This window comes from Ranitomeya imitator, chromosome 3 (genome assembly GCF_032444005.1).
Source record: "Ranitomeya imitator isolate aRanImi1 chromosome 3, aRanImi1.pri, whole genome shotgun sequence".
NCBI classification, from domain to species: Eukaryota; Metazoa; Chordata; class Amphibia; order Anura; family Dendrobatidae; genus Ranitomeya; species Ranitomeya imitator.
Genome location: NC_091284.1, coordinates 832,752,278 through 832,767,272, shown reverse-complemented (window position 1 = coordinate 832,767,272; position 14,995 = coordinate 832,752,278). Strand labels below are relative to the sequence as shown.

Here is a 14,995-nt window from a genome sequence, read left to right as displayed (position 1 = left end):
ATAATACTGCCCCTATATACAAGAATATAACTACTATAATACTGCCCCTATATACAAGAATATAACTACTATAATACTGCTCCTATGTACAATATAACTACTATAATACTGCCCCTATGTACAAGAATATAACTACTATAATACTGCCCCTATGTACAGGAATATAACTACTATAATACTGCCCCTATGTACAAGAATATAACTACTATAATACTGCCCCTATGTACAAGAATATAACTACTATAATACTGCTCCTATGTACAAGAATATAACTACTATAATACTGCCCCTATGTACAAGAATATAACTACTATAATACTGCCCCTATATACAAGAATATAACTACTATAATACTGCTCCTATGTACAATATAACTACTATAATACTGCCCCTATGTACAGGAATATTACTACTATAATACTGCTCCTATGTACAAGAATATAACTACTGTAATACTGCCCCTATGTACAAGAATATAACTACTATAATACTGCTCCTATGTACAAGAATATAACTACTATAATACTGCCCCTATGTACAGGAATATAACTACTATAATACTGCCCCTATGTACAGGAATATAACTACTATAATACTGCCCCTATGTACAGGAATATTACTACTATAATACTGCTCCTATGTACAAGAATATAACTACTATAATACTGCTCCTATATACAACAATATAACTACTATAATACTGCCCCTATGTACAAGAATATAACTACTATAATACTGCCCCAATGTACAAGAATATAACTACTGTAATACTGCCCCTATATACTAGAATATAACTACTATAATACTGCCCCTATGTACAGGAATATTACTACTATAATACTGCTCCTATGTACAAGAATATAACTACTGTAATACTGCCCCTATGTACAAGAATATAACTACTATAATACTGCTCCTATGTACAAGAATATAACTACTATAATACTGCTCCTATGTACAAGAATATAACTACTATAATACTGCTCCTATGTACAAGAATATAACTACTATAATACTGCTCCTATGTACAAGAATATAACTACTATAATGCTGCTCCTATGTACAAGAATATAACTACTATAATACTGCTCCTATGTACAAGAATATAACTACTATAATACTGCTCCTATGTACAAGAATATAACTACTATAATACTGTCCCTATGTACAAGAATATAACTACTATAATGCTGCCCCTATGTACAGGAATATTACTACTATAATACTGCTCCTATGTACAAGAATATAACTACTATAATACTGCTCCTATGTACAAGAATATAACTACTATAATACTGCCCCTATGTACAAGAATATAACTACTATAATACTGCTCCTATGTACAGGAATATAAGTACTATAATACTGCCCCTATGTACAGGAACATTACTACTATAATACTGCCACTATGTACAAGAATATAACTACTAAAATACTGCCCCTATGTACAAGTATATAACTACTATAATACTGCCCCCTATGTACAAGAATATAACTACTATAATACTGCCCCTATGTACAAGAAGATAACTACTATAATACTGCCCCTATGTACAAGAATATAACTACTATAATACTGCCCATATGTACAAGAATATAACTACTATAATACTGCCACTATGTACAAGAACATAACTACTATAATACTGCCCCTATGTACAAGAATATAACTACTATAATACTGTCCCTATGTACAAGAATATAACTACTATAATACTGCCCCTATGTACAAGAATATAACTACTATAATACTGCCACTATGTACAATAATATAACTACTATAATACTGCCCCTATGTACAAGAATATAACTACTATAATACTGCCCCTATGTACAAGAATATAACTACTGTAATACTGCTCCTATGTACAAGAATATAACTACTATAATACTGCTCCTATGTACAAGAATATACAGTGGGGCAAAAAAGTATTTAGTCAGTCAGCAATAGTGCAAGTTCCACCACTTGAAAAGATGAGAGGCGTCTGTAATTTACATCATAGGTAGACCTCAACTATGGGAGACAAACTGAGAAAAAAAAATCCAGAAAATCACGTTGTCTGTTTTTTTATCATTTTATTTGCATATTATGGTGGAAAATAAGTATTTGGTCAGAAACAAAATTTCATCTCAATACTTTGTAATATATCCTTTGTTGGCAATGACAGAGGTCAAACGTTTTCTGTAAGTCTTCACAAGGTTGCCACACACTGTTGTTGGTATGTTGGCCCATTCCTCCATGCAGATCTCCTCTAGAGCAGTGATGTTTTGGCTTTTCGCTTGGCAACACGGACTTTCAACTCCCTCCAAAGGTTTTCTATAGGGTTGAGATCTGGAGACTGGCTAGGCCACTCCAGGACCTTGATATGCTTCTTACGAAGCCACTCCTTCGTTGCCCTGGCGGTGTGCTTTGGATCATTAGACCCATCCACGTTTCGTCTTCAATGCCCTTGCTGATGGAAGGAGGTTTGCACTCAAAATCTCACGATACATGGCCCCATTCATTCTTTCATGTACCTGGATCAGTCGTCCTGGCCCCTTTGCAGAGAAACAGCCCCAAAGCATGATGTTTCCACCACCATGCTTTACAGTATGTATGGTGTTTGATGGATGCAACTCAGTATTCTTTTTCCTCCAAACACGACAAGTTGTGTTTCTACCAAACAGTTCCAGTTTGGTTTCATCAGACCATAGGACATTCTCCCAAAACTCCTCTGGATCATCCAAATGCTCTCTAGCAAACTTCAGACGGGCCCGGACATGTACTGGCTTAAGCAGTGGGACACGTCTGGCACTGCAGGATCTGAGTCCATGGTGGCGTAGTGTGTTACTTATGGTAGGCCTTGTTACATTGGTCCCAGCTCTCTGCAGTTCATTCACTAGGTCCCCCCGCGTGGTTCTGGGATTTTTGCTCACCATTCTTGTGATCATTCTGACCCCACGGGGTGGGATTTTGCGTGGAGCCCCAGATCGAGGGAGATTATCAGTGGTCTTGTATGTCTTCCATTTTCTAATTATTGCTCCCTCTGTTGATTTCTTCACTCCAAGCTGGTTGGCTATTGCAGATTCAGTCTTCCCAGCCTGGTGCAGGGCTACAATTTTGTTTCTGGTGTCCTTTCACCGCTCTTTGGTCTTCACCATAGTGGAGTTTGGAGTCAGACTGTTTGAGGGTGTGCACAGGTGTCTTTTTATACTGATAACAAGTTTAAACAGGTGCCATTACTACAGGTAATGAGTGGAGGAAAGAGGAGACTCTTAAAGAAGAAGTTACAGGTCTGTGAGAGCCAGAAATCTTGATTGTTTGTTTCTGACCAAATACTTATTTTCCACCATAATATGCAAAAAAAATGATAAAAAAACAGACAATGTGATTTTCTGGATTTTTTTTTCTCAGTTTGTCTCCCATAGTTGAGGTCTACCTATGATGTAAATTACAGACGCCTCTCATCTTTTCAAGTGGTGGAACTTGCACTATTGCTGACTGACTAAATACTTTTTTGCCCCACTGTAACTACTATAATACTGCCCCTATGTACAAGAATATAACTACTATAATACTGCTCCCATGTACAAGAATATAACTACTATAATACTGCTCCCATGTACAAGAATATAACTACTGTAATACTGCCCCTATGTACAAGAATATAACTACTATAATACTGCTCCTATGTACAAGAATATAACTACTATAATACTGCTCCTATGTACAAGAATATAACTACTATAATACTGCTCCTATGTACAAGAATATAACTACTATAATACTGCTCCCATGTACAAGAATATAACTACTATAATACTGCCCCTATGTACAAGAATATAACTACTATAATACTGCTCTATGTACAAGAATATAACTACTATAATACTGCCCCCTATGTACAAGAATATAACTACTATAATACTGCTCCTATGTACAAGAATATAACTACTATAATACTGCTCCCATGTACAAGAATATAACTACTATAATACTGCCCCTATGTACAGGAATATTACTACTATAATACTGCCACTATGTACAAGAATACAACTACTATAATACTGCCCCTATGTACAAGTATATAACTACTATAATACTGCCCCTATGTACAAGAATATAACTACTATAATACTGCCACTATGTACAAGAATATAACTACTATAATACTGCCCCTATGTACAAAAATATAACTACTATAATACTGCCCCTATGTACAAGAATATAACTACTATAATACTGCCCCTATGTACAAGAATATAACTACTATAATACTGCCTCCTATATACAAGAATATAACTACTATAATACTGCCCCCTATGTACAAGAATATAACTACTATAATACTGCCCCCTATGTACTAGAATATAACTACTATAATACTGCTCTTATGTACAAGAATATAACTACTATAATACTGCCCCTATGTACAAGAATATAACTACTGTAATACTGCCCCTATGTACAAGAATATAACTACTATAATACTGCTCCCTATGTACAAGAATATAACTACTATAATACTGCTCCCTATGTACAAGAATATAACTACTATAATACTGCTCCCATGTACAAGAATATAACTACTATAATACTGCCCCCTATGTACAAGAATATAACAACTATAATACTGCCCCCTATGTACAAGAATATAACTACTATAATACTGTTCCTATGTACAAGAATATAACTAATATAATACTGCTCCTATGTACAAGAATATAACTACTATAATACTGCCCCTATGTACAAGAAGATAACTACTATAATACTGCCCCTATGTACAAGAATATAACTACTATAATACTGCTTCTATGTACAAGAATATAACTACTATAATACTGTTCCTATGTACAAGAATATAACTACTATAATACTGCCCCCTATGTACAAGAATATAACTACTATAATACTGCCCCCTATGTACAAGAATATAACAACTATAATACTGCCCCCTATGTACAAGAATATAACTACTATAATACTGTTCCTATGTACAAGAATATAACTAATATAATACTGCTCCTATGTACAAGAATATAACTACTATAATACTGCTCCTATGTACAAGAATATAACTACTATAATACTGCCCCTATGTACAAGAATATAACTACTGTAATACTGCCCCTATGTACAAGAATATAACTACTGTAATACTGCTCCCTATGTACAAGAATATAACTACTATAATACTGCTCCCTATGTACAAGAATATAACTACTATAATACTGCTCCCATGTACAAGAATATAACTACTATAATACTGCCCACTATGTACAAGAATATAACTACTGTAATACTGCCCCTATGTACAAGAATATAACTACTATAATACTGTTCCCTATGTACAAGAATATAACTACTATAATACTGCCCCTATGTACAAGAATATAACTACTATAATACTGCCCCTATGTACAAGAATATAACTACTGTAATACTGTCCCTATGTACAAGAATATAACTACTGTAATACTGCCCCTATGTACAAGAATATAACTACTATAATACTGCTCCGTATGTCCAAGAATATAACTACTGTAATACTGCTCCCTATGTACAAGAATATAACTACTATAATACTGCTCCCATGTACAAGAATATAACTACTGTAATACTGCCCCTATGTACAAGAATATAACTACTATAATACTGCTCCTATGTACAATAATATAACTACTATAATACTGCTCCTATGTACAAGAATATAACTACTATAATACTGCTCCTATGTACAAGAATATAACTACTATAATACTGCTCCCATGTACAAGAATATAACTACTGTAATACTGCCCGTATGTACAAGAATATAACTACTATAATACTGCCACTATGTACAAGAATACAACTACTATAAATACTGCCCCTATGTACAAGTATATAACTACTATAATACTGCCCCTATGTACAAGAATATAACTACTATAATACTGCCACTATGTACAAGAATATTACTACTATAATACTGCCCCTATGTACAAAAATATAACTACTATAATAATGCCCCTATGTACAAGAATATAACTACTATAATACTGCCCCTATGTACAAGAATATAACTACTATAATACTGCCTCCTATATACAAGAATATAACTACTATAATACTGCCCCCTATGTACAAGAATATAACTACTATAATACTGCCCCCTATGTACAAGAATATAACTACTATAATACTGCTCTTATGTACAAGAATATAACTACTATAATACTGCCCCTATGTACAAGAATATAACTACTGTAATACTGCCCCTATGTACAAGAATATAACTACTATAATACTGCTCCCTATGTACAAGAATATAACTACTATAATACTGCTCCCTATGTACAAGAATATAACTACTATAATACTGCTCCCATGTACAAGAATATAACTACTATAATACTGCCCCCTATGTACAAGAATATAACAACTATAATACTGCCCCCTATGTACAAGAATATAACTACTATAATACTGTTCCTATGTACAAGAATATAACTAATATAATACTGCTCCTATGTACAAGAATATAACTACTATAATACTGCCCCTATGTACAAGAAGATAACTACTATAATACTGCCCCTATGTACAAGAATATAACTACTATAATACTGCTTCTATGTACAAGAATATAACTACTATAATACTGTTCCTATGTACAAGAATATAACTACTATAATACTGCCCCCTATGTACAAGAATATAACTACTATAATACTGCCCCCTATGTACAAGAATATAACAACTATAATACTGCTCCTATGTACAAGAATATAACTACTATAATACTGTTCCTATGTACAAGAATATAACTACTGTAATACTGCCCCTATGTACAAGAATATAACTACTGTAATACTGCTCCCTATGTACAAGAATATAACTACTATAATACTGCTCCCTATGTACAAGAATATAACTACTATAATACTGCTCCCATGTACAAGAATATAACTACTATAATACTGCCCACTATGTACAAGAATATAACTACTGTAATACTGCCCCTATGTACAAGAATATAACTACTATAATACTGTTCCCTATGTACAAGAATATAACTACTATAATACTGCCCCTATGTACAAGAATATAACTACTATAATACTGCCCCTATGTACAAGAATATAACTACTGTAATACTGTCCCTATGTACAAGAATATAACTACTGTAATACTGCCCCTATGTACAAGAATATAACTACTATAATACTGCTCCGTATGTCCAAGAATATAACTACTGTAATACTGCTCCCTATGTACAAGAATATAACTACTATAATACTGCTCCCATGTACAAGAATATAACTACTGTAATACTGCCCCTATGTACAAGAATATAACTACTATAATACTGCTCCTATGTACAATAATATAACTACTATAATACTGCTCCTATGTACAAGAATATAACTACTATAATACTGCTCCTATGTACAAGAATATAACTACTATAATACTGCTCCCATGTACAAGAATATAACTACTGTAATACTGCCCGTATGTACAAGAATATAACTACTATAATACTGCTCCTATGTACAAGAATATAACTACTATAATACTGCCCCCTATGTACAAGAATATAACTACTAAAATACTGCTCCCATGTACAAGAATATAACTACTATAATACTGCTCCTATGTACAAGAATATAACTACTATAATACTGCTCCTATGTACAAGAATATAACTACTATAATACTGCTCCCATGTACAAGAATATAACTACTATAATACTGCTCCTATGTACAAGAATATAACTACTATAATACTGCTCCTATGTACAAGATTATAACTACTATAATACTGCTCCTATGTACAAGAATATAACTACTATAATACTGCCCCTATGTACAAGAATATAACTACTATAATACTACCCCCTATGTACAAGAATATAACAACTATAATACTGCCCCTATGTACAAGAATATATCTACTATAATACTGCCCCTATGTACAAGAATATAACTACTATAATACTGCCCCTATGTACAAGAATATAACTACTATAATACTGCTCCTATGTACAAGAATATAACTACTATAATACTGCTCCTATGTACAAGAATATAACTACTATAATACTGCTCCCATGTACAAGAATATAACTACTATAATACTGCTCCTATGTACAAGAATATAACTACTATAATACTGCTCCTATGTACAAGAATATAACTACTATAATACTGCTCCTATGTACAAGAATATAACTACTATAATACTGCCCCTATGTACAAGAATATAACTACTATAATACTACCCCCTATGTACAAGAATATAACAACTATAATACTGCCCCTATGTACAAGAATATATCTACTATAATACTGCCCCTATGTACAAGAATATAACTACTATAATACTGCCCCTATGTACAAGAATATAACTACTATAATACTGCTCCTATGTACAAGAATATAACTACTATAATACTGCCATTATGTACAAGAATATAACTACTATAATACTGCTCCTATGTACAAGAATATAACTACTATAATACTGCTCCTATGTACAAGAATATAACTACTATAATACTGCCCCTATGTACAGGAATATAACTACTATAATACTGCTCCTATGTACAAGAATATAACTACTATAATACTGCCCCTATGTACAAGAATATAACTACTATAATACTGCTCCTATGTACAAGAATATAACTACTATAATACTGCCATTATGTACAAGAATATAACTACTATAATACTGCTCCTATGTACAAGAATATAACTACTATAATACTGCTCCTATGTACAAGAATATAACTACTATAATACTGCCCCTATGTACAGGAATATAACTACTATAATACTGCTCCTATGTACAAGAATATAACTACTATAATACTGCTCCTATGTACAAGAATATAACTACTATAATACTGCCCCTATGTACAAGAATATAACTACTATAATACTGCTCCTATGTACAAGAATATAACTACTATAATACTGCCCCTATGTACAAGAATATAACTACTATAATACTGCTCCTATGTACAAGAATATAACTACTATAATACTGCTCCTATATACAAGAATATAACTACTATAATACTGCCCCCTTTGTACAAGAATATAATTACTATAATACTGCCCCTATGTAAACGGAAAAAAAAACATTTAATATTTGATTTAAGTTTCACTGTATAAATATTATTTTAATTCAAAATACTGATATGAAGCGCTGATCACATTTCTGTCTAATGCTGTTGATGTGTTTTATATCCTTTTCTGTTTGTTTCATTATTTAGTGATTTTTTTCTTTCTCTCATTATGTTTCCACTGTTTTGTAAAATACAGTTTTGTCTTTTTATCACCACTTATCCCTCCTTTTCATTATCTTATATTTATCTAAACGTTGCCTATCAATATTAAATAAATATTATAAAAAAAATAACATTTAATTTTTGCAATTTTGATCCTCTAATCTACATTCTCTTACCTTAATCAATATTAAACCCTATATGTATCATGTCAGTTGAAACCAGAAGTTTCCATCCACGATATAAAAATACACATCTGCATGTTTTTCGCGATATCTGACATGAAATCAGTATTATCTTGTCCGAGATAGATAATAGATAGATAAAAGATAAATAGATAACATATATAAATATAATAGATTGATGATAGATAATAGATGATAGATGATAGATAATAGATAGATAATATATGATAAATGATAGATAGATAATAGATAGATAATAGATAGATAATATATGATAGATCATAGATAGATGATAGATAGATAGATAATAATAGATAATATATGATAGATAGATAGATAGATAGATAGATAGATAGATAGATAGATAGATAGATAGATAGATGTCCTGTCTTTGTTATGGCCACTCCAAAACATCGACTTTGTTATCCTAAGGGTATGTGCACATGTCAGGTTTTTTTCCTGACAAAATCCTGAGAATTCTGCCAGAAATTTGCGTTTTTTTCCGCGCGGATTTCTCGCGGAATTTGTGCGTTTTTTGCGCGGATTTCTTGCGGATTTTTTTGCGTTTTTTTTTTTTTTTTTCCTGAATGTCAGTTTTGCTATTAAATCCGCAAAAAATCCGCAAAAAGAATGAGCATGTCCATTCTTTTTGCGGATTGCACAAAAAATGCGGAATGCATTCTAAATGATAGGATGCATAATGTTAGCGTTTTTTATGCGGATTTATAGCGAAATTCCGCAAAAAAAACGCAAAAAATCCGGACGTGTGCACATACCCTTAAACCACTTTGTTATCATTTTGGCCGTATGCTTCAGGTAAACTTCTGGTTTTAACTGCATCTAGTTGGGTCTTTTTGACCTGTAACAGGTCGGAATTAGAAGTTTTTGGTTCATTTAGATATTTGTGGTTTTTTTTACTTTTTTTGTTGTGTACGTTCAGAAATGTTTGTAACGGTCTTGTCTAATGTTACAGTCACCATCTTGAAAGTGATCTTCCCTTTTTATAATAAATCTTACTCCTTTGTCATAAAGACATGTCTGGGGATTACACCACTGTCCATGAGCCGGGAACCCAACGAGTCCATAGATCAGAAGTTGGCCAAATATTGTCAGTATTTGGTTGTTACGTCTTCGTTGGGTGGCCAACTACGTCTGGAGCCTCCAATCCTTTTTTTTTCCTCTAGACGCTTTTAGGTTCCCCCATATTCTTCATACATCTTTTCATCCCTTCCAAACATTGAATCTCCCACTGGGACAAAGGATCAGACATGCTGAAATTGGGCATGTCTTATTCTTCTATCCCTTGACGTCTCATCTGTTTCCATCGTCATAAGACTGTCGGCCAATTGTTGTGAATTCTGCTTTTGGGCTCCCTCCGGTGGTTGTAGGTGGTAATGCAGTTGTCCCTGGCCTGCAATCCAGGACAGGTGTATCTGCTGATTGCAATTCTGACTGGGGTATTTAGGTTTGCAGGACTCATTAGTCCTTGCCAGTTGTCAATGTTTCTTGGGAAGTGTTGGATCTCTGTCTGGCTTCTCCTGCTTAGCTGCCAATTCAGCAAAGATAAGTGTCTGTTTCTTTTTCTATGGCACACAAGCTGTGTGCTTGTTTTTTCATTGTTTTTTTTTCTTTCTTTAAAAAAAAAAAGAACAATAAAAAAACAAGCACACAGCTTGTGTGCCATAGAAAAAGAAACAGACACTTATCTTTGCTGAATTGGCAGCTAAGCAGGAGAAGCCAGACAGAGATCCAACACTTCTCAAGAAACTGACAACTGGCAAGGACTAATGAGTCCTGCAAACCTAAATACCCCAGTCAGAATTGCAATCAGCAGATACACCTGTCCATGACTGCAGGCCAGGGACAACTGCATTACCACTAACAACCACCGGAGGGAGCCCAAAAGCAGAATTCACAACAGCCAACGTCATTGATTCGAATAGATTCAGTTGACTTTAGCGCCTCATTTTGGTAAAAATCCGGTGATCACCCTTCTGACATTTTCTCTTTGACTTTTTTTTTTCTGCTCAAGTGATGACGACATTGTCTTTGAAGATTTTGCTCGGCAAAGACTGAAAGGAATGAAAGACGACAAGGAAGAGGATGACGAAGGAACAAACTCCCCTCCGATGAATGATAGATAAACGGGGACTCATTGTACCTTTTTGCCGTGTTAAACTTGTGGATTGGGCGTCTTTATTTGTACTCTAAAGAGCCCCCTTCCTAAAAAAAAAAAAAAAGTAACCCAGATTTTGGCAGCCCTTATAATCTTCTTGCTGTGCCATAATTGTCGATCTGCATCTCGCTACTTCTTTTCACTTCTGGCTGACATTTCGAAACAAAAAAAAAGTGAGAATTTTAGAGTACAATCATGATTCGTGCACCCGATTACTGTACGTAAAGGAGTTCTTGTAGCACTTTTCTATTAACCGAGTCTTTTATGCATTTTGTATAATTACGGTAGAATCATACAAGTGTTTGTTACGGAAAACAAAAATGTTAGTCTAAAAAAAAAAAAAATCACACGGCTTTGAAGGAAATCAGAAGCTGACGCATTTTATACCAAGAGACGCGTTCTACGTGGCGACTGTATGACGACGTGTTGGTCAATCTGGGGAGATCTAACGGCACTTTAGTAGGTTCAAAAATTTCTTTCGAAGAAATGAAAAACATAGGAAGGGAAATTTTTTGATAGAAATTATCAATTGTATTGATTTGTATCTTACCTCGGTCAAGTATTGAGTAAGAAGACCGGGTGGTCCAATTCTTTCCAATCGTTCTCCGTAGACTCGCGATCAACCGAAATGGAGAATTTCGATTTTTTGGATTTCAATCAATTTTCGAGCATTGGTAAGAACTGGTGTGGCCCAGTTGGATCAGTTGTTATGATCTGCAATTGTTGGTCTCGATGGCCACCAATAATGGCTATTTTGGAATAGTGAGGCTATTTATCACAAAAACTTTTTGGCCAATTTTTAAGGGAAGAATCCCTTTTAAGCTGAATTTCGTAGGTTGAATCATTTAGATTGTTAACAATTGTATCGCAATTTTAATTTTTAGAAATTTCCATTTGGAATTTTTTTTTTACAGCTATAATATCAGATCATTTCATTTTATGTAGATTTGTGACCGAGAGTAAAATGTACAGTAGGGTTTTTACAAATCACGACCGAGGCTAAATTAAAAACAAACAAACAAAAAAAGTTTTCCGTTTTTCATTTCAGCTACATTAAAAAAAAAAATCATAAAATCATCAAACGCGTCTAAATAACTGGTGATGGTTATTTAAATAAGATCAGATTTTCTTTTAATTTTATTTTTTAAATAGTAAAAAAAAAACTTTATGGAACAAGTAAATTCCATAATTGGATCATGAAACAAAAAAAAATAAAATAAAAAGTTTATTTTTAGAGTAGAGGGTTTAGTAGTAAAATGGAAATTTTTCCTATTTTATTATTATGAAATTGTCTCGTCTTTTTGTCCGGGTATGAATACAACAAAGTATAGGAAATTTTGAGTGAAAATGTAGGGGTTAAATATTTAATTTGTATTTATATATTACCGGTGCTTTAATTTCCCCCAATTTTTTTCCTTTTTATATCATATTGGGAGTTTTTTGTTTTCTTAATTCCTTTTTTTTATTTTTTATTTAGAAACATATTTAAGGAGTATTCTCATCTCCCAATATGTAATAAGTGTGACATTAATAATATTAGCAAATACCTGAAATTAGAAATGTAGTATAGTTCTTCTGATTCGCTATGTTGCTTACCTCATGAGCAGGGCATTGCAGTAGCTTAAGTATCCATGGTTACGACCACTCATATAGTGACAGCTAAATGTTACTGGTCGCAACCATGGATACCTAAGTTACTGCAATGCCTTGCAGATGAGCTAATCAGGAGAACTATCCTACATTTCTAATTGGAGGCATTTGGTAATATTATTATTACACCTACTACATATTGGGGATAGATACATATAGAGATGGAAATACCCTGTTAGTATTATTACAAATTAATTTACAATTATTGTTTTTTTTTTTTTAAATAATAAATCGCCTTTAGAGAAGCGGTTAAGAACAGTTGTTTTTTTTTTACTTTTTGATTGGTATTTTGTTTTTTTTTAGTGGTCAAATATTGATATTTTAATGTAAAGGAGACTGGAATTGTGGGTAAATAAAAATTAATGTCCATGTAGGTCACAAAAAAATGTTAGGTGGAAAATTGTATTTTCAGTCAAATAAAAAATAAAATAAATTTTTTATCATTTGGTTATCTCCTTAGTTATAAAAAGAAGGGTTGCCATTCCTAAATTTTCCAAATAAAATGAAAATTGGCCAAATATTTTTGGATAGACTCCATCTGTTCCATCTCCCCATCACATTTTTTTCATACAGTTTGGACCATCGATCATAATCAGCTGAACTTGTGAATAATTTTTCGCTTCGTTTGCGGCGCTAATTACAGCTTGATAATTTAATTTCCTATGTAAATATTTTATCTTTGTATAACGACTAATCAGATACGTTTTTTTCATCATATAGATAAGATGTATATTTAGTAAAAGTGACCATAACTTGTGAAAAGTTTTTTTTTTGTTTTTTTTTTGTTCAAATTATTTTATGTTTATTTTTATAGTTTATTTTCTCATCTGAGTTCTTGGATATTACTAATAATTCGCACGGGGAAATCAGATTTTTTTTTTTTAAATTTGTGAAATCAAATTAATTTGGAAACATTGTTATATAGAAACTGAGATGGGGACTGCGTAGACATACTAAGGCTGGTTTCACATTTGTGTTTTTTTGGGTGCGTTTTTGCGGTAAAAAACGCAAAAAAACGCATGGTGAAAAAACGCATGTAAACGCGTGCAAACGCTGCGGTTTTTTTGACGCATGCGTTTTTGCATGTGGTGAAAAATACACGGCGTTTTGACGCGTTTACATGCGTTTTTTCATGCGTTTGCATTTTTTAAACGCATGCTGAGAAATGTGACAGCTGCCAATCATCAAAATAAAGTAAAAAACCCACTATAAACAGAAATAGTTAGGGGTAGGGTTAGGGGTAGGGATCATAACCCTACCTCTAACCCTAAGGGATCCTAACCCTACCCCTAACCCTAAAGGGATTAGGGTTAGGGGTAGGGTTAGGATCCCTTAGGGGTAAGGTTAGGGGTAGGGTTAGGGGTAGGGTTATGGTTAGGACCCCTTAGGGGTAGGGTTAGGGGTAGGGTTAGGGTTAGGATCCCTTAGGGTTAGGGGTAGGTTTAGGGGTAGGGTTAGGGTTAGGATCCCTTAGGGTTAGGGGTAGGGTTAGGGGTAGGGTTAAGGTTAGGATCCCTTTATCACCTTTATGTTGGGGGGTGGCATATCAGTGTGTTTTCTGTTTTTTTAATATAAAACGCATGCGTTTTTAATACAAAAAAACGCATGTGTCCCCATTGACTCCAATGTATTTTTTGACCCAAAAAAAACGCATGAAAACGCATGCGTTTTTTTTGGTCCAAAAAACGCCTCTCAAAAATACTACAAGTTGCATTTCTGAAAA

General features: G+C 33.5%; 1 protein-coding gene across 4 annotated transcripts in view; it reads left to right on the top strand.

The window, feature by feature from the left end:
• Positions 1 to 13,787, top strand: part of LOC138671370 (beta-arrestin-1) — a 319,598-nt gene extending 305,811 nt beyond the window's left edge. For 3 of the 4 annotated variants that reach the window (XM_069759480.1, XM_069759482.1, XM_069759483.1), the window contains one exon: positions 11,479 to 12,821. In XM_069759480.1, coding sequence (XP_069615581.1) covers positions 11,479 to 11,590 — 112 coding nt within the window. In that variant the 3' untranslated portion in view covers positions 11,591 to 12,821. Of the gene's footprint in view, positions 1 to 11,478 lie in introns of all 4 variants that reach the window. The other variant, XM_069759481.1, reaches the window with a different exon arrangement.
• Positions 13,788 to 14,995: the final 1,208 nt, after the last annotated feature.